This window comes from Ostrea edulis, chromosome 5 (assembly GCF_947568905.1).
Source record: "Ostrea edulis chromosome 5, xbOstEdul1.1, whole genome shotgun sequence".
Classification (NCBI taxonomy): domain Eukaryota; kingdom Metazoa; phylum Mollusca; class Bivalvia; order Ostreida; family Ostreidae; genus Ostrea; species Ostrea edulis.
Genome location: NC_079168.1, coordinates 2,565,650 through 2,585,722, shown reverse-complemented (window position 1 = coordinate 2,585,722; position 20,073 = coordinate 2,565,650). Strand labels below are relative to the sequence as shown.

General features: G+C 36.8%; 1 protein-coding gene across 2 annotated transcripts in view; it reads left to right on the top strand.

Annotated features, from left to right (window-relative positions):
• The first annotated feature begins 984 nt into the window (after positions 1 to 984).
• The window catches only part of LOC125651001 (cartilage oligomeric matrix protein-like), a 40,926-nt gene continuing 21,837 nt past the window's right edge, over positions 985 to 20,073 (top strand). The window contains exons 1-10 of one of the 2 annotated variants that reach the window (XM_048879601.2): positions 985 to 1,243; positions 1,527 to 1,694; positions 9,486 to 9,700; positions 10,203 to 10,485; positions 10,890 to 10,975; positions 11,997 to 12,078; positions 12,300 to 12,467; positions 16,397 to 16,875; positions 17,040 to 17,180; positions 17,297 to 17,374. In XM_048879601.2, the coding sequence (XP_048735558.2) occupies positions 1,171 to 1,243; positions 1,527 to 1,694; positions 9,486 to 9,700; positions 10,203 to 10,485; positions 10,890 to 10,975; positions 11,997 to 12,078; positions 12,300 to 12,467; positions 16,397 to 16,875; positions 17,040 to 17,180; positions 17,297 to 17,374 (1,773 nt within the window). In that variant the 5' untranslated portion in view covers positions 985 to 1,170. Of the gene's footprint in view, positions 1,244 to 1,526; positions 1,695 to 9,485; positions 9,701 to 10,202; positions 10,506 to 10,889; positions 10,976 to 11,996; positions 12,079 to 12,299; positions 12,468 to 16,396; positions 16,876 to 17,039; positions 17,181 to 17,296; positions 17,375 to 20,073 lie in introns of those variants that run through there. The other variant, XM_056167022.1, reaches the window with a different exon arrangement.

The window sequence follows — 20,073 nt, the reverse complement described above, 5'->3', positions numbered from 1 at the left end:
TAAAATAACCAGCACTACTGTTACTAAAAAAAACTCTTTGTAAATTGGTAAACACACTCCGAAATTTGTTAAATTCAAAGATGTCAATGCCCCTGTATAGAAAATCGGAGGGCGCACTGTGTCCTGTCTATTCATCCGTCTGAGTGTCAGAAGCCTTTAGCTTATCAATAGCTTTAGAAGGATGAGAGACTAGCATTATTCATATGTGAATTCGCTGTGATAAGGCCTTTCTTTCGGTACCAAGATTTTGTGACCTTGACCTTGGAGTGTTGATTTGTCACCACTGGGGACATGGTGTTTCACAAATAAACCTTGAAATCCCTTCGCAAATCATGGCAATAGGGGATATATAGTACCGGGGCCGCTCGTGTGCGTGTAATGCTTAGCTTGTTGATTGACACTCTAGATACGGAGCACATGTTTGGCTTGATTGATTTGATACTTCATATGTGGCTTTGTCATCAAGAGGGAGAAAACTCTATGGATTTGAGGTCAAAAGTCTGATGTCAAGGTCACTACGGAACTCCATAGAAAAGGCTTGTAGGCACTCATTGCGAGGGGATTTGTCCCCGCCTTGCGGGGCTCTTCTTTTTATTTTGCCTTTATTTCCCTTTAAAGCTCAATTTAATTAAAGATCTATAGAATATGAAGATTGATGTGTAATGGTTATGAGAGTGAACATTCAGTATTAATTCAGTGCTCACGAAGAACACTGACTTGTAAAACCACAAGTTATTGAATTAGTGGGCGTGAGACATTCAAAAATAATTTTTTGATAAACATCTGTAAGTCATTATATGTTTTCTACAGAAGAGAACTAAGATACTGTACCATGTTACATTTAGTGTATTTTCTACATCTCAAAAAAAAAATTAAAACTCGTGATATTTTGAAAAATTACAACATATTATTGAGTTTTTCCACATCGTTCTTGTTTCCCATGTAGGAATGAAATGAACTCGGTACTAAATGTGTTGCTTAAGTTATTCAATGTACATCTGTTTTCAATCCTAGCAATATTCTTTTCTCAATACAGACTGCACGCCATGCTTTCGCACGCTGCTGTAGATTTTCCTCAGCAGCTGTCTTCATTCAAAGCTTTAATTTTCTCTCGACCTTTTTAATTTATAGTGACGAAGGAGACGCAGAATAAACCTTTTTATTGTAAAAATGAATCTAAAATTATTACATTTCCTTTTTGTACTTTTTGGATCATTTGAATTTTCTATGGAGCTTAAAAAAGGTACGTATATTTCTTTAATTTTTTTTTTGTTGGTTTTTTTTTTTTTTTTTTTTGTTTGTTTGTTGTTTTTTGTTTTAAGAAAATTATCGCTATAAAAGTGCAATGATATTTGTAGTTATAAAAACTTTCAATTACTTAATTAACTGTTGGAAACAAAATGTGTGATGTGAAATGTAACATTAGTTTTGTATATACGTGTGATGCTTAATTGATATGGATACAATATGATGTCGAATTTTGATTTTGAATATTTTCATAAAGGTTTAAATTTTTCTCTTTTCAGTGGAGCAAAACGCGATAAGTTCGGCGTTCCTAATGACGAACGACGTCTTTCTAACGGGGGAGCTGTTTGACGATAAGGAACGAAAGGGGGCGCTGGTTTTGTTTCGAGGGGAGGACGAGGTACAGGGAACAAAGTTCATAGTGTATCTGGAATTTACTTCTCATCAAGGTATGGTCGCCTCGTACCATCAATGTAACATTAACTCATAGTAATGCCACCTTAACTCATAAAGGGTATAGACTGACACGCTTCACGTCCTCAAGTTAGCGCTTCATGAAAAGTATCCGGACGTGAAGTGTCGCACTTCATACCCTCATGTATATTCATGAAAAGTATACGGACGTGAAGTGTCGCACTTCATACCCTCATGTATATTCATGAAAAGTATACGGACGTAACGTGTCACAGTTCATACCCTCATGTATATTCATGAAAAGTATACGGACGTGAAGTGTCGCACTTCATACCCTCATGTATATTCATGAAAAGTATACGGATGTGAAGTGTCACAGTTCATACCCTCATGTATATTCATGAAAAGTATACGGACGTGAATTGTCTCACTTCATACCCTCATGTATATTCATGAAAAGTATACGGACGTGAATTGTCTCACTTCATACCCTCATGCATATTCATGAAAAGTATACGGACGTGAAGTATCGCAGTTCATACCCTCATGCATATTCATGAAAAGTATACGGACGTGAAGTATCGCAGTTCATACCCTCATGTATATTCATGAAAAGTATACGGACGTGAATTGTCTCACATCATACCCTCATGTATATTCATGAAAAGTATACGGACGTGAATTGTCTCACTTCATACCCTCATGCATATTCATGAAAAGTATACGGACGTGAAGTATCGCAGTTCATACCCTCATGCATATTCATGAAAAGTATACGGACGTGAAGTATCGCAGTTCATACCCTCATGTATATTCATGAAAAGTATACGGACGTGAATTGTCTCACTTCATACCCTCATATATTTTCGGAAATGAAGTTCATTTCTCATATTTACATTCTACACTGTACAATATTTTTATTTCTGTCGGAATCACCAGTCATTAAACAAGACGTACTATATACATATATACATACGCGTGTATTGTTTACAACTGCAACGCATTCATAAGAAAATGGTTACCTCATTACAATTCGTAAATATATCAAATTTTAGGCAAAATCAATGGTAATTATTCAATGAAGAACAGCTCTTTATACCAATAAAAGGTGCATGGCAAATTCGGACAGCTCATGGTAATGTCGATCACCTCAGACACAAAACCCGACATACAGTTTCATGGTGGCGTCACCAAGCATAGGTCTAAGTTCGTGGTACTTATTTTCTCGCTCAGTGCCCTCGTCCGAAAATAAATATTTTCTTGACTATTTGATAATAAAACAAAACAGAAAAAGTGAATAGGTTGGTTGCATTCGTTACACGATCGCTTTTAATAAGCAAACATCAAATCAACAAAGCTGAAAAATAACTAATGAAAGCATATGAATTCAATACTGAAAATGGGCTGGGTGGGAGGGAGGGCTAAGGCACAGAAATACAAAAGCGACCTTTGTTGCTTGTAACGAACTTCGCACTACCCGAAAAATGACCAGTAGTAGTTTATATACTAAGCGCAAAAGTGCTCGTGCATGAGCTCAAAAACCCGCGAAATGTATTTACGGAAAATAACGAAAAATGACAAATGTAAAATGTAAAGAAATGAACTTCACCTACAGCTGGTAACGTCTCAATATGAGTGAAAACTTCTCGACGGGGCATAAAACAAAGAAACAACCAAACCAAAAAAAACTACAGTACTCGAGTAATCGCACAGCATGTTGTTTTACTTAACTGAGTAGTATTTGTAAACAGAATTCTTGTTGTGTGAACTAACTCAAAAATAAATGCTATATGATATTATTGAAGGTGCTGTTTATTTGTAACTTATTCTGTTATATGTAAATATCATTCCGCTGATGCTTCTGTGAAGTTTTGTTGTGTTATAGATATTTTAAATAAACAATTTTGCTTTCAGTCACGTGTCAACAAAACAGAAGCGCAGCATGATAACTGGTTATGCGTAACATTCATCTGTCTGTACACAAGAAAATATGTCGATTCGGCTGAAGCATTGTGATGAAACATAACACAGTAGATTTTGTGCGTACACGACATTAAATTCGTCCATATTCTACAGACTTGTATAAAGTTTCCAAAGAATTTACATGCGCTTACGAAATAAATTTCATTTTTAGCTCACCTGAGCTGAAAGTTCAAGTGAGCTTTTCTGATCACTTTTTGTCCGTCGTCTGTCTGTCTGTCCGTCTGTCTGTCTGTCTGTCCGTCTGTCTGTCCGTCCGTCTGTCTGTCTGTCTGTCTGTCTGTCTGTCTGTCTGTCTGTCCGTCTGTCTGTTAAACTTTTCACATTATCGACTTCTTCTCCAGAACCACTGGACCAATTTCAACCAAACATGGCCAAAAGCATCCTTGAGTAAAGGGCTTTCAAGTTTGTTCAAATGAAGGGCCATGTCCCTTTCAAAGGGGAGATAATCACAAAAATGCAAAAATAGGGTGGGGTCATTTAAAAATCTTCTTCTCAAGAACCACTGGGCCAGAAGAGCTGAAATTTACCTGAAAGCTTCCTGACATATTGCAGATTCAAGTTTGTTCAAATCATGGCCCCCGGGGGTAGGATGGGGCCACAAGGGGGATCAAAGTTTTGCACACAAATATATAGGGAAAAACTTTAAAAATCTTCTTCTCAAGAACCACTAAGCCAGAAACGCTGAGATTTACATGAAAGCTTCCTGACATAATGCAGATTCAAGTTTGTTCAAATCATGGGGCCCGGGGGTTGGATGGGGCCACAATAGGGGATCAAAGTTTTACATACAAATATATAGGAAAAATCTTTAAAAATCTTCTCAAGAACCACTGAGCCAGAAAAGCCGATTTTTACATGAACACTTTCTGACATAGAGCAGATTCAAGTTTGTTCAAATCTTGGCCCCCGGGGGTAGGATGGAGCCACAAGGGGGGATCAAAGTTTTACATACAAATATATAGGGGAAAACTTTAAAAATCTTCTTCTCAAGAACCACTAAGCCAGAAACGCTGAGATTTACATGAAAGCTTCCTGACATAATGCATATTCAAGTTTGTTCAAATCATGGGCTCCCAGGGTTGGATGGGGCCACAATAGGGGATCAAAGTTTTACATACAAATATTTGGAAAAATCTTCTCCTCAAGAACCACTGAGCCAGAAAAGCTGATTTTTACATGAAAACTTTCTGACACAGTGCAGATTCAAGTTTGTTCAAATCATGGCCCCCGGGGGTAGGATGGGGCCACAAGGGGGATCAAAGTTTTACATACAAATACATGTATATAGTTAAGATCTTTTTCTCAATAACCACTGAGTCAGAAAAGCTAGTATTTACAAGAAAACTTTCTGACATAGTGCAGATTCAAGTTTGTTCAAATCATGGCCCCTGGGGGTTAGGATGGGGCCACAATTTGGGGGGTCAAAGTTTTACATACAAATATAGGAAAAAGCTTTAAAAATCTTCTCAAGAACCATTGCGCCAAAGAAGTTGACATTTACATGAAAGCTTTCTGACATAGTGTAGATTCAAGTTTGCAAAGGGTAGTTTGGGCCATAATAGGGACTAAGGTTTTACATGCAAATATATATGGAAAGTCTTCAGATACATGTATGGGCCCAGGTGACTCATGTGAGCGATGTGGCCCATGGGCCTCATGTTAAAAATATATACCCGTATAAACTTGCAACGCTTCACGCCGTCAGGGTATATGTAAACTTGTGACCCTTCACGCCGTTAGGGTATATGTAAACTTGTGACCCTTCACGCCGTTAGGGTATATGTAAACTTGTGACCCTTCACGCCGTTAGGGTATATGTAAACTTGTGACCCTTCACGCCGTTAGGGTATATGTAAACTTGTGACCCTTCACGCCGTTAGGGTATATGTAAACTTGTGACGCTTCACGCCGTTAGGGTATATGTAAACTTGTGACGCTTCTCGCCGTTAGGGTATATGTAAACTTGTGACGCTTCACGCCGTTAGGGTATATGTAAACTTGTGACCCTTCACGCCGTTAGGGTATATGTAAACGTGTGACGCTTCACGTCGTTTGGGTATATGTAAACTTGTGACGCTTCACGTCGTTAGGGTACATGTAAACTTGTGACGTTTCACGACATTAGGGTATATGTAAACTTGTGACGCTTCACGCCTTTAGAGCTGCATGAAAACAATTCCGGTGTTAGGCGTTGCAGTTTGTGCCCCTAAGTATTTGTGAAACTAAAATCTGTTTTTTATATTTACATTCTACTTTCATCTCTGACGGAATTCCCAGCCGTTGAAATAGACGTATTATATCAAGATTCATATGCGCATCCTTCTAAGTGCAACGCATTCATGAGGAAATGGCTATCATTACAATTTACAAAAATATCAAAGACAAAAAACAAATGGAAATGTGAATATAATGACATGGTATTTTCTTCTGTTTTTCATTTTGATTGTACATGTGCTAACAACTTACTTCCAGTAGGCACTTTGATCAATCTGTGCATAATCCCGTGGGGATCCGGGTTAGAATAGGTCCTCAGTACCCCTTGCTTGTCGTAAGAGGCGACTAAATGGGGCGGTACTTCGGATGAGACTGCAAAAACCGTTCTTACAACAACAACAGGCCATCTTGCGATCCTTGTATTTATTCTAAATGAAGTAAAATATTCGTGCATAGCTCGCTATTTGATTGGGTGATAGTCTCCCGTTTGCTGTATTTCATAGGGCGATATCTCCTGATTGTTGTTTTTATTAGGGCGATACCTCCTGATGCTGTATTTGATAGGGCGATATTTCCTGATTGCAATATTTGATAGGGCAATATCTCCTGAATGCAGTATTTAATTGGGCGATATCTCCTGAATGCAATATTTGATAGGGCGATATCTCCTGATTGCAGTATTCAATTGGGCGATATCTCCTGATTGCAGTATTTGATAGGGCGATATCTCCTGATTGCTGTATTTGATAAGGCGATATCTCCTGATTGCAGTATTTGATAGGGCGATATTTTCGGAATGCAATATTTGATAGGGCGATATCTCCTGATTGCAGTATTTAATTGGGCAATATCTATTGATTGCTGTATTCGATAGGGCAATATCTCCTGATTGCAGTATTTGACAGGGCAATATCTCCTGATTACAGTATTTGATAGGGCAATATCTCCTAATTGCAGTATTTAATTGGGTGATATCTCCTGATTGCAGTATTTGATAGGGAAATATCTCCTGATTGCAGTATTTGATTGGGCGATATCTCACGATTGCTGTATTTGATAGGGTGATATTTCCTGATTGCTGTATTTGATAGGGTGATATATCCCGATGGCAGTATTTGATGTGGCGATGTCTCCTGAATACAATATTTGATAGGGCAATATCTCCTGGTTGCAGTATTTAATTGGGCGATACTCCTGATTGCAGTATTTGATAAGGCAATATCTCCTGATTGCAGTATTTGATAAGGCGATGTCTCCTGATTGCAGTATTGGATTTGGCGATATCTCCTAATTGCAATATTTGATTGGGTGATATCTCCTGATGCAGTATTTGATGTGGCGATATCTCCTGATTGCAATATTAGATTGGGTGATATCTCCTGATTGCAGTTTTTGATTCGGCGATGTCTCCTGATTGCAGTATTGGATTTGGCGATATCTCCTAATTGCAATATTTGATTGGGCGATATCTCACGATTGCTGTATTTCATTGGGCGATATCTCACGATTGCAGTATTTGATTTGGCGATATCTCACGATTGTTGTATTTGATTGGACGATATCTCCTGATTGCAGTATTTGATAGGGCGATATCTCCTGATTGCTGTATTTGATTGGGAGATATTTCCTGATTGTAGTATTTGATTTTCCCTATATATTTCTATGTAAAACTTTGATCCCCTATTGTGGCCCCAATCTACCCCCGGGGGCCATGATTTGAACAAACTTGAATTTGTACTATGCCAGGAAGCTTTCATATAAATTTCAGCTCTTCTGGCTCATTGGTTCTTGAGAAGAAGATTTTTAAAGATTTTCCCTATATATTTCTATGTAAAACTTTGATCCCCTATTGTGGCCCCAACCTACCCCCGGGCGCCATGATTTGAACAAACTTGAATCTACACTATGTCAGGAAGCTTTCATGAAAATTTCAGCTCCTCTGGCCCAGTGGTTCTTGAGAAAATTGTTTTTAGATGGCCCACCCTATTTTTGCATTTTTGTGATTATCTCCCCTTTGAAGGGGGTATGGCCCTTTATTTGAACAAACTTGAAAGCCCTTTACCCAAGAATGCTTTTAGCCAAGTTTGGTTATAATTGGCCCAGTGGTTCTTGAGAAGATGAAAATGTGAAAAGTTTACGACGACAGACAATGGACAAATTTTGATCAGAAAAATTCACTTGAGCCTTCGGCGCAGGTGAGCTAAAATGATAGAACGCTATATTTACCTACACTTGCCTTCGAGGTCAATATAACATTTGATTTCTCCATCTTCGGACAAAAATTGGTAATTTCCAAACTGATAAATCTATTCTCTCTTTCTTACTCACTCTATCTCTTTCTCTTTTTCTTTTGTCATTCAGTGAAGACTCAAGTCTCCACTTATTTTCAAACATATTGCATTATAATAGTCAAAAAGTGTGACTTCGATCAATAGAGTAACAATTGTTAATATATTGTAACATTGAGCCCGATCTAAAGACGATCGATCAGGTATATTTTGGTAAGTTCTAATTGTTTTAGTAGTCACCCTCAATGTTTAGTCACATGATAAATAAAATCTCGCATCTCTACTCAATGATAAAAAAAATCTCGCATCTTTAATCAGTGATAAAGAAAATTTCGCATCGCTAATCAATGATAAACAAAATCTCGCATCTTTAATCAATGATAAACAAAATCGTGTATCTCTACTCAATGATAAATAAAATCGCGCATCTCTACTCAATGATAAAAAAAATCTCGCATCTTTAATCAATGATAAACAAAATTTCGTACCTCTAATCAATGATAAACAAAATCTCGCATTTCTTATCACTGAAAAAACAAAATCTCGCATCTTTAATCAATGATAAACAAAATCTTGCACCTCTAATCAATGATAAACAAATTCTCGCATTTCTAATCACTGAAAAAACAAAATTTCGCATCTTTAATCAATGATAAACAAATTCTCGCATTTCTAATCAATGATAAACAAAATCTCGCATTTCTTATCACTGAAAAAACAAAATCTCGCATCTTTAATCAATGATAAACAAAATCTTGCACCTCTAATCAATGATAAACAAATTCTCGCATTTCTAATCACTGAAAAAACAAAATCTCGCATCTTTAATCAATGATAAACAAATTCTCGCATTTCTAATCAATGATAAACAAAATCTCGCATCTCTAATCAATGATAAACAAAATCTCGCATCTCTTATCAATGATAAGCAAAATCTCTCATCTCTAATCAATGATAAACAAAATCTCGCATCTCTTATCAATGATAAGCAAAATCTCGCATCTCTAATCAATAATAAACAAAAGCTCGCATCTCTAATAACTTTCAACTATGTGTTGTAGGTTAGGTGCATACAAAGATGGCAGACCAAGATCGCAACGAAGGCTCTAGTAGCCGGTTTTCGATGGTTTAAATAATCATAATATAGTAAAACAAGTATTGATATTTTCTCGGTCAATACGACGTCGTATTGACCGAGAAAATGTCAATAATGATATAGAATTAATAGCATATGCATGTATCGTACCAATTAAATTCATATATCTCTACTCACCAAAGCAATAACATATCTTTTTCTAGAATTGAAATCTTACAAATTCTTCATTTTCTTTTATCATGTAGTGATAATACACCTCAAATCACGTGATGGAAAAGAAGTTCAAATAACGTTTCCATGTCAACCTCAGCTGAAAGAAAAAGACATCCGAATTACTCTTCATTTCAAGGATCTTCTGAAATCTCCAAATAAAATCCTAATGTACATCAACTGTAAACTGGTGGGCAACGAGACGAGCTCTATTCCCATCAGGGAGGGGCTAGTGGGGTCCCAGCGACAAGTGAGTTGGAGAATCGGAGACATGGGCTCTTGTAGGGGCTAATGGATTTCTTTGAAATATATATGAAAGACATATGAATATATACCACACAGTCTCTCTCTCTCTCTCTCTCTCTCTCTCTCTCTCTCTCTCTCTCTCTCTCTCTCTCTCTCTGAATCTTACTTTAGATCAAGTACATTAAACTTCATAGAGTATTTTCGCAAGTACTTGACGTTATAAAAAACATATATTTAAAATCGCGTACGTACGCCATATATTTGTAGTAAGTTCTTGATTTCAATGCGTGTGATTTTTTTGGAACCCCATCGTCCGTGAGTCTTGTATACGCATGGCTGACATCAGAACCATGTGCAGCTAATGAAAATCTGCAGTAAATCTGTCAAAACTGCAAATAAAATATTCTATACGCGTTGAACATCAGTAGCTTACTAATTGATGCGAAGAATTAAAATGAACAAATTTGATTTTTTTTTTGTGATTTTTTTTTTTTTTTTATTCTCAGCAAATAAATCCGAGGTTCTGGTTTTACATCGGGAGAGATGTAATACCGGTTCTTCAGAATCAGGGATGCCCTGTGACCTTTCCAACACCAAAACCTTCCTCAAAAAATGTCCGCGAGACTATTGTACGGGTAGTTGTTCCGAAAGAAAAGGAAACCCTCGACAAAGACAGAACATCATCGAGGGATAAAACGGATCATGTCCCTCAGGAAAAAACTCCCAAGGAATCACTTCCGGAAAGTCGACACAGGTTAACACTTCCGGATTCTAAAGCCACGCCTATCGGTATAAAGCCACGCCTATCGGTATTAAATTGTCACATAATTGATATGTTATGATCCCATACACTTTGCCCTTCTACATGTATTATGCAAGGGTCTTAAAAGTGTTACAAATCCTCATGATTAACAGAAAATTCAGTTGTAGAAAATACCACAATATACAGAGAACAAGTTTTATTTTTGCAACAGCCTTTAGGACAATCATGTTGTTATACAGCCACAAAGGGAAACAACCCTTTGTAATACTATGATTATGATAACGTCTTGAAAATCTTCCTCATCCAGTTTCACATATCAAGCTTTAGGATGTTCTTTGTCATCATAAGTTTAGTGAATTGATTTTTTTTTCCACTCCATTTCGCTCACATTAAAACAAACTGAGATAGATTTTACCACGCTTTTGTACAGGTTCCGGAGAAGTACATCTCTTATCATCATCCTTAAGGACCCTCACGTTAGCTGTTAGACAACTGCAGAGAGAGATTACTATTCAGGTTGTGTTATTTTTACATGTACATATATATGCATTATATTGTAGATATGATAACAGGAAGTCAATTCTTTTCACTCGCTTTCCTTTTTTTTTTTTTTTAGAGAGGAAAGATTAGTAAGATGTGAAACTTAAGCAAAATACTATCAATATTTTTCATATCCGCACTTTCTAAAGACAGTTGGGATATATTGTTGTTACCCTGGTCCGTCGGTCTGTCTGTCACACTTTCTTCTTCCTCAAACTCTTCTTTTGTTTTAAGAAGTAACGAATCTTTTGAAATACGATAGGTAGTGTCCTGTAGATATGTTATAAGGTTCTGGAATTCTTAGTTTTACCCTAGGACAAAAGAGAGGTCAAAAATGATGTTTTACTACAAAATCCTGGTTCCCAGAACTCCTCTTACATTCTAGGCAGTAGCCAAATAATCTAGTGGAAGATGATTGGTGGTGTCCTGTAGATGAGCAATAAGGTTTAGAAATTTTCATTTTCACCCTGAGGGTCATTTGAGGGATGGAAAACGACGTTTTTCTATAGAAAACCTGGTTCTTACATTTTCTTTTTCGCTATGAGGGGCAAAAGGGGGGGTGGAAAACGATGAACAAGCTGGTGCTCACTGCATTGTGGTATGAGCAACAAGAATGCATTTGCTTTAAAAGTTGGAATCTCAACCATTTTAAAGATATCTGAACAATCATCAACTGATGGGGGTTAGGATGACTCGGGGACATTTGCCTAACATAATACTCAACGCATCTTGAAATATGCAGCAAGATAGGGAATGTTATAGTAAATATTGTGGCTTTTTTTTCCCCTAATAATGTGTTTTTGAGATAGATAGATGGATAATGGATGGATGAGTGGATGGATGGATGGAGAGAGAGAGAGAGAGAGAGAGAGAGAGAGAGAGAGAGAGAGAGAGAGAGAGAGAATTTTTTTTTAAATGGAGCTACGAATTACTAAACTAATTTCTCATGTAGAGTGATACTAGTAATTGATAACGAATAAAACATTTTCATAATCAGGGTCAAGAGACTCGATACCTCCGGGATATTCTGAGCCGCTGTGACATGTGTAGGGCGAGCTCTCGTCAACCCACGGACTCGTGTAAGAGGCCTTAATGCAATAATGGACGTTTATAGGTTAAAGTATATGCATGTATATAAGACAATAGTGAACCCTTTGCTTGGGATAATGCATGTTATTTTTCAATGATAATGACATCTCTCTTGTCTTTTAGATATTCAGTAATTGCAGATTTGTTTTTCTTTAAATGAGAATTTTTTTACAATGATCGGCATGTTGCTCTAGTATATCGTTCCCTGCAGATCGTCCAGATAGAACTGTGGCCTGCCAAGAGAAGCCATGTTTTAAGGGAGTGTCTTGTACGGATACGTCACGTGGTTACCGGTGTGGGAGGTGCCCAGCAGGCTATGTAGGAGATGGAATTCAATGTGTTCCTAAAGTCACATGCGAACACCAGCCATGCTATCCAGGCAATGTGAATTTAAATTCTTTCTTAAAACTGCCTCCAAGCTTTGTTTCTTTTCATTGTTAGCAGAATCACACCGATGATTATTTTCACTGTATATTACGCTATTTAAAAAAAAAATCATTAAAAATCAGTTTGCTAAATTGATGCTCATAACGCATGCGGAAGTCTTGTAAGTCAGCTGATTCGTCTGCTGAAACCGGAAGAGGAACACCCTATGCACACACTGTTTACCCGCAAACTAGACTACCCACAATTCCACGTGTTTTTCAGCCTGAGTAACCTCGGCTACACGTGCCAATATCGAAAACAATTAATTATTTCTATAAATCACACAAACGTTATTAATCGGTGGAACAAAGATTAAGAGAAAAGAATGGGGGATGAAAAAAAAATATTCTTTAAAAATTTATGGAACTACATACATGTACCATTGACTAAGTTCGGTTCATTTTGATTTGACAATTACTGTTGTGGTACCTTAACAACGAGTAGTTATGATAATACCATATTTATATAGCACCCTTTTCCCCTTTTCATACACTATGTACGCTCAAAGGTGCTGGGTTTTATTTTTCTATCTCTATCATTAGAGAGTTTCTCTAAAGTAATTTTTGCATGGTGTTTTTCACATGTATAGAATTTTCAATCGGTATTACTAATTATTAGTCCCCTACCGGCGGAATCGAAGGGGACGTAAGGTTTGCACTCCCTCTGTCTGTCTGTCAGTGAAAAAAAATCAGTTTTCCAAAAAAATTTGTCATACTTGCAGATATTCATTTGATATTTGCTATTGCTTTATCATGGCGAGTTACGGATTAAGTTCGAATTTTGTTCCGATCAATTGATTATCTACTGAGTTGTGACCCTTGGACTTTGAAAATTAATGTAAATACCTGTACTCAGTTTTCCGTCATACTTGCAGATTTGGTACATTGCTTTACTATAACAAGTTACGAATCAAGTTCGTATTTTGTTTTGGTCCATTGACTTTGAAAATTCATTAAATACTCAGTTCTCCGTACTTTTTTCGCCAAACTTGCATTTTTGGTACGCAAAAAGTTGATATTTGGTACATTGCTTTACCATGAAAAGTTACAGGTCAAGTTAGAATTTTGTTCCTGTTCATTTCACTGGTTGAGGTAGCTCAGTGCTAGAGCATTCACTTCGTAACCGGGAGTTCGTGAGTTCGAGCCCCACTCATGCCATGGCACTGCCGCGGTGGCCGAGAGGTTAGAGCGTTCGCCCCGCATGTGGAAGGCCGGGGGTTCGAATCCCGCCCGCGACAGACCTAAGTCGTTAAAACAAGTAGTGACAGTTTCATCGCCAAACGCTCGGCATCAGATGTGAATGTCACGGGTCCTCGAAGATGACTTTAAAAACGGATGTCCCGTGTCACAGTAGGTGTGGCACGCTAAAGAACCCTCACTGCTCAATGGCCGTAAGCGCCGAGCATAGGCCTAAATTTGAAGCCCTTCACCGGTCTTGGTGACGTCTCCATATGAGTGAAAAATTCTCGAGCGAGATGTTAAGCAATATACAATCAATCAATCGTGCCATAACCACATCAAACCTGAAACATAAACATACGAGGGCTGTTCGATATGTAATGTGTATTGTGTACGATATCTCAAAAGAATTCGACTCAGATAGTGAAATGAACATTACATCCCTTCAAAGTATTCTCCGCGGTTTGAAATACATAATTTCAATCTCTGAATCCATTTCTGAAATACGTCACTGTACGCTGATTTAGGTAGACCTCTGAGGCACTGACTGATGACTGAGCCAAGGGCTTGACGGGACTTGTAACGACGACCAGATAAGAACTTTTCAAGTTTTGGAAAAAGGAAAAATCGCATGGGGCTAGATCTGGAGAGTATGGTGAGTGTGACAAGACGGTAACCTCCGACCGTCGTTTATGATAATATTTCTTGAACTTTTTTAGTATAACATCTCGGTAATACCGACCTGTAACATTTTGCCCTTCGGCTATACCATCACATGAGAAGAATATGCAATAAAGAACCTTCTTTGTGCTTATGGTTCATTTGGCAACTACAGGCCTTCTGCCGTGTTTAGTTAGCCATATTTTGTTTCCAATTTTTCTTACTGGTTCGAAATAGTGAACCCATGTTTCCTCACCAGTAACAATGTTTGCAAATTGTCTTTGATTGAATTTGGGAAACATTTTGAGCAACTGCTTAGCGGTTTTTACTCGTACCCGTTTTTGGTCATCTGTCAATATATGCGGTATCCATCTGACAGAAATCTTTCGTACTTTCAAAATACGCTTCAAAATGAAATGCACCCGCGATAGCGATATGCCAACAGCTTTGGCAGTATCACGAATCGTGTATCTGCCATCACTTTCAATTATTTCCCTGACTTTTGAGACATTTTCCTTGCCTGTTACAGTCACATATCGGCCAGATTTTACTTCATCTTTGACGGACTCTGTGCCAGTCAGAAATTTCTTTCTCCACGAACGAACTGTCTCGTAAGATACATTATCAGACCCTTAAACTTCCCCCAATTCAGTAAAAATCTGCATTACCGAATGACCGAGTTTTGTGCGAACTTTTATATAAGCTTTAATTTCTTCAATATTCTCAACCCGTTTCCCAACCATTTTTACAACAGTGGTCAACGACTGGATCTATTGAAATGGCTATAAGTTTAAAACTATGTGGAGTTGAAGGCTTGTGTTTATACTGTTGGAAAGGTATTGAATTGAGCTATTCAAGAGTATCATCATCCACGATATCGTGCAAAGCGCTATCGCGCTGTGGTACAATACACATTACATATCGAACAGCCCTCGTATAGGCAGTGATTCAATGCTCTTGTTCCAAACGCTCGGCATTTAGAAGTGAGAATCACGGGTTATCGGATATGACCTACATGTAACAACGGAGGTCCCGGGTCGCGGCAGGCGTTGGCAAGTTAAAGAACACTTCACTAAACGATCAAGTATAGGTCTAAATGTGGTACTTCACTTACAGCTGGTGACGTCTCAATAGGAGTGGAAAATTCTCAAAGTGACGTAAAACAAACGACCAAGCTTTCTATTTTGCTGAGTTATGGCTTTTGGACTTAGGAAATATTTTGAATTTTTCCCACATAAAAATTAAATGACACCCTAGCGCAAACATCCGTGCATCAAAGGACCCCATTGGAAATAAGCTTTCGAGCTTTCATGGGTTATCCTGGATATTTACATGTATGTATGTGCACTAGCATTTGTATGTATATACTGAATAACCTTTTTTTAAAAATACAATCTATTCTCCTAGAGGATTTTTTTCTGCCGGTAGGGGACTATGTATTGCGATGCAATGTTCTAAGAATACCTGTTCTATTTAGAATTGTTGTATATGGTGTTCTTGCATCGCTACTTATTGCAGTTGTGAGACACGTGCAAGATAATTGTGAAAGAGAGATAACTCTAGTTCTTGTAATTCGAAATACAACGTTTTCACCCAAAATAGAGTAAAAAACCTGCCAATGATTTACTGATATTTCACAATACTATTACCTGATGCTGTTCTCTTAGGTTCAAAAATATTTTTAATAGATTAGTTGGAAGTTCGTTTTTTTTAATTTTTTTAATTTTTTTATTTTTATTTTTTTTTTTTGGTTTTTTTTTTTGTTTTTTGTTTTTTTGTTAAAATACCCTAAACTAATTTGATTTCTTCCCCCATGACGTTCGTTTTCCACATCTTAGCAAGATAAGGTATACTAATTAAATATAGATATGTCGGGTACTTTGTCCATGGTCTTTATTTTGCCAGACATAACCCAGTCGTATATTAGCACATATCAATATAAACTTTATTGTATTGTAGTTGAATTGGCGGAACAATGCTGGTGCTAAAACAATCTAAAATGAATTTTCCACAAGAATGAATATGATGTGATATTTATTGACAGGTGTCACGTGCACGGAGACAGAGATGGGAGTCCAGTGTGGCCAGTGTCCAGTTGGCGTGACCGGTGATGAGTCGCTGGGCGGATGTCAACCTAGCGGACGAATTGGTTGTGATTCCAATCCCTGTTTTCCTGGTGCCACCTGCACAGATACAACGTACGGGCACGAGTGCGGGGATTGTCCGAACGGAATGGAGGGAAACGGAACCGCCGACGGATGTGTACCATCTCCCGAACGCTGCGAAAACTTTCCGTGCTTTGATGGAGTCCGATGCATAGACACCGATGACGGATATCAGTGCGGCGCATGCCCACAAAGCATGACCGGAAATGGAACAAAGCTTGGCTGCCATCCTATCGGTTGTGACACTGATCCTTGTTTTCCTAATGTGGAATGCGAGGATTCATCGACCGGATTTAAATGTGCGGCATGTCCGGACGGCTACAAAGGGAACGGAACACACTGCACGGACATTGATGAGGTACGGTTCTGGTATATTTGTCTGACATTTCCAGATGCAAAATAGAATATACTTTAGTTGTAAAATTTTAGAGATATATTTTTGATCGATGAATGTTTAGATTTGATAGATAATATTTGAGAGCAAAGAAATTCGAACACTCTTTGATCATTTTATTCATACAGTGTAGAGTTCACAACCCGTGCAGCATCATGACAGAATGCATAAACTTGAATCCTGGATTCAGGTGTTCGAACTGCCCTCTCGGATACGCAGGAAATGACGTGTCAGGTGTCGGCATCGAAGGCTTAGAGTCCCTAAAACAAGTATGACTGATACACGACTGCTTCCATAAACTACAAAATTTTACTAACATCGAAGCTACAATATTCCAAAGATACATAACTGTCATAATTTTAGAACAAAACACAAAATTTTTCAGACCTGTGAAGACATCAACGAATGCGAGGACGGAAAGAATGGAGGCTGTGTGGACTATTCTCATTGTACCAATACACCGGTATGTTTATACCAATACACCGGTATGTTTATACCAATACACCGGTATGTTTATACCAATACACCACTATGTTTATACAATACACAGGTATGTTTATATCAATACAGCACTATATTTATACCAATACAACGGTATTTTTCTATCAATACACAGGTATATTTATATCAATGCACTGGTATGTTTAAATCAATTCACCGGTATGTTTATATCAATACACCGGTATGTTTATATCAATACATAGATATGTTTATATCAATACATAGATATGTTTATATCAATACATAGGTATGTTTATATCAATACACCGGTATGTTTATACGTATACACCGGTAGGTTTATACCAATACACAGGTATGTTTGTATAAATTCACTGGTAAGTTTATATCAATACATAGATATGTTTATATCAATACATAGATATGTTTATATCAATACACAGGTATGTTTGTATCAATACATAGATATGTTTATATCAATACATAGGTATGTTTATATCAATACATAGATATGTTTACATCAATACAATGGCATGTTTATATCAATACATAGGTATATTCATATCAATACATAGATATGTTTATATCAAATACATAGGTATGTTTATATCAATACAGCACTATATTTATACCAATACACCGGTATTTTTCTATCAATACACAGGTATATTTATATCAATGCACTGATATGTTTAAATCAATTCACCGGTATGTTTATATCAATACACCGGTATGTTTATATCAATACATAGATATGTTTATATCAATACATAGGTATGTTTATATCAATACATAGGTATGTTTATATCAATACACCGGTATGTTTATATCAATACATAGATATGTTTATATCAATACATAGATATGTTTATATCAATACATAGGTATGTTTATATCAATACATAGATATGTTTATATCAATACATAGGTATGTTTATATCAATACAGCACTATATTTATACCAATACACCGGTATTTTTCTATCAATACACAGGTATGTTTATATCAATACATAGGTATGTTTATATCAATACATAGGTATGTTTATATCAATACATATCAATACATAGGTATGTTTATATCAATACATAGATATGTGTATATCAATACATAGATATGTTTATATCAATACATAGATATGTTTATATCAATACATAGGTATGTTTATATCAATACATAGGTATGTTTATATCAATACATAGATATGTTTATATCAATACATAGATATGTTTATATCAATACATAGGTATGTTTATATCAATACATAGATATGTTGATATCAATACACCGGTATGTTTATATCAATACATAGATATGTTTATATCAATACACCGGTATGTTTATATCAATACATAGGTATGTTTATATCAATACATTGACATGTTTATATTAATACATTGATATGTTTATATCAGTACATAGATATGTTTGTATTTTATGTTGATATCAATACAGTGGTATATTCAGAGAGTGATTTGGTATGTTTAACACCTCTGTACTAGTATGTTTATACTAATAATCCGATATGTTTAATGTCATTACAATATGTGAAACTATTGAATATTGTTCCTGGCAAGATAAAAGTTGCTAACATAATGAAAAACGTAGAGCTTATTTTGTGTTAAAAGTATAGGAAATATCGCATCTAGTATTATTGCAAATCTGTATATGACACTGGAAACCAATTCACCTATTCTATCCACTAAAGGGATCCTTCATGTGTGCTGAATGTTATTTTATCCACTAAAGGGATCGTATATAAGTGGAGAATGTTTCTTTCCACTAAAGAGATTGTTTATGTCTGGGAAATGTTTTTATTCACTAAAAGGGTCGTTTATTTGTTGAGAATGTTTTGATTCATTGATCTATTTTATCCACTAGAGATCGTTTGTATGTGGGGAGTGTTTTGATGACTATTCTATCCACTACAGGGATCGTTTGTTTGTGGGGAGTGTTTTGATGACTATTCTATCCACTACATGGATCGTTTGTTTGTGGGGAGTGTTTTGATGATTATTTATCCACTACAGGGATCGTTTGTTTGTGGGGAGTGTTTAATGACTATTTATCCACTACAGGGATCGTTTGTTTGTGGGGAGTGTTTTGATGACTATTCTATCCACTACAGGGATCGTTTGTTTGTGGGGAGTGTTTAATGACTATTTATCCACTACAGGGATCGTTTGTTTGTGGGGAGTGTTTAATGACTATTTATCCACTACAGGGATCGTTTGTTTGTGGGGAGTGTTTTAATTACTATTCTATCCACTACAGGGATCGTTTGTTTGTGGGGAGTGTTTAATGACTATTTTATTCACTACAGGGATCGTTTGTTTGTGGGGAGTGTTTAATGACTATCTATCCACTACAGGGATCGTTTGTATGTGGGGAGTGTTTTGATGACTATTTTATCCACTACAGGGATCCTTTATTTGTGGGTAGTGTTTTGATGACTATTCTATTCACTACAGGGATCGTTTATTTGTGGGAAGTGTTTGGTGACTATTTATCCATTACAGGAATCCTTTATTTGTGGGGAGTGTTTGGTGACTATTTATCCACTACAGGGATTCTTTATTTGTGGGGAATGTTTTGGTGACTATTCTGTCCACTACAGGGATCCTTTATTTGTGGGGAGTGTTTGGTGACTATTTATCCACTACAGGGATCGTTTGTTTGTGGGGAGTGTTTTGGTGACTATTT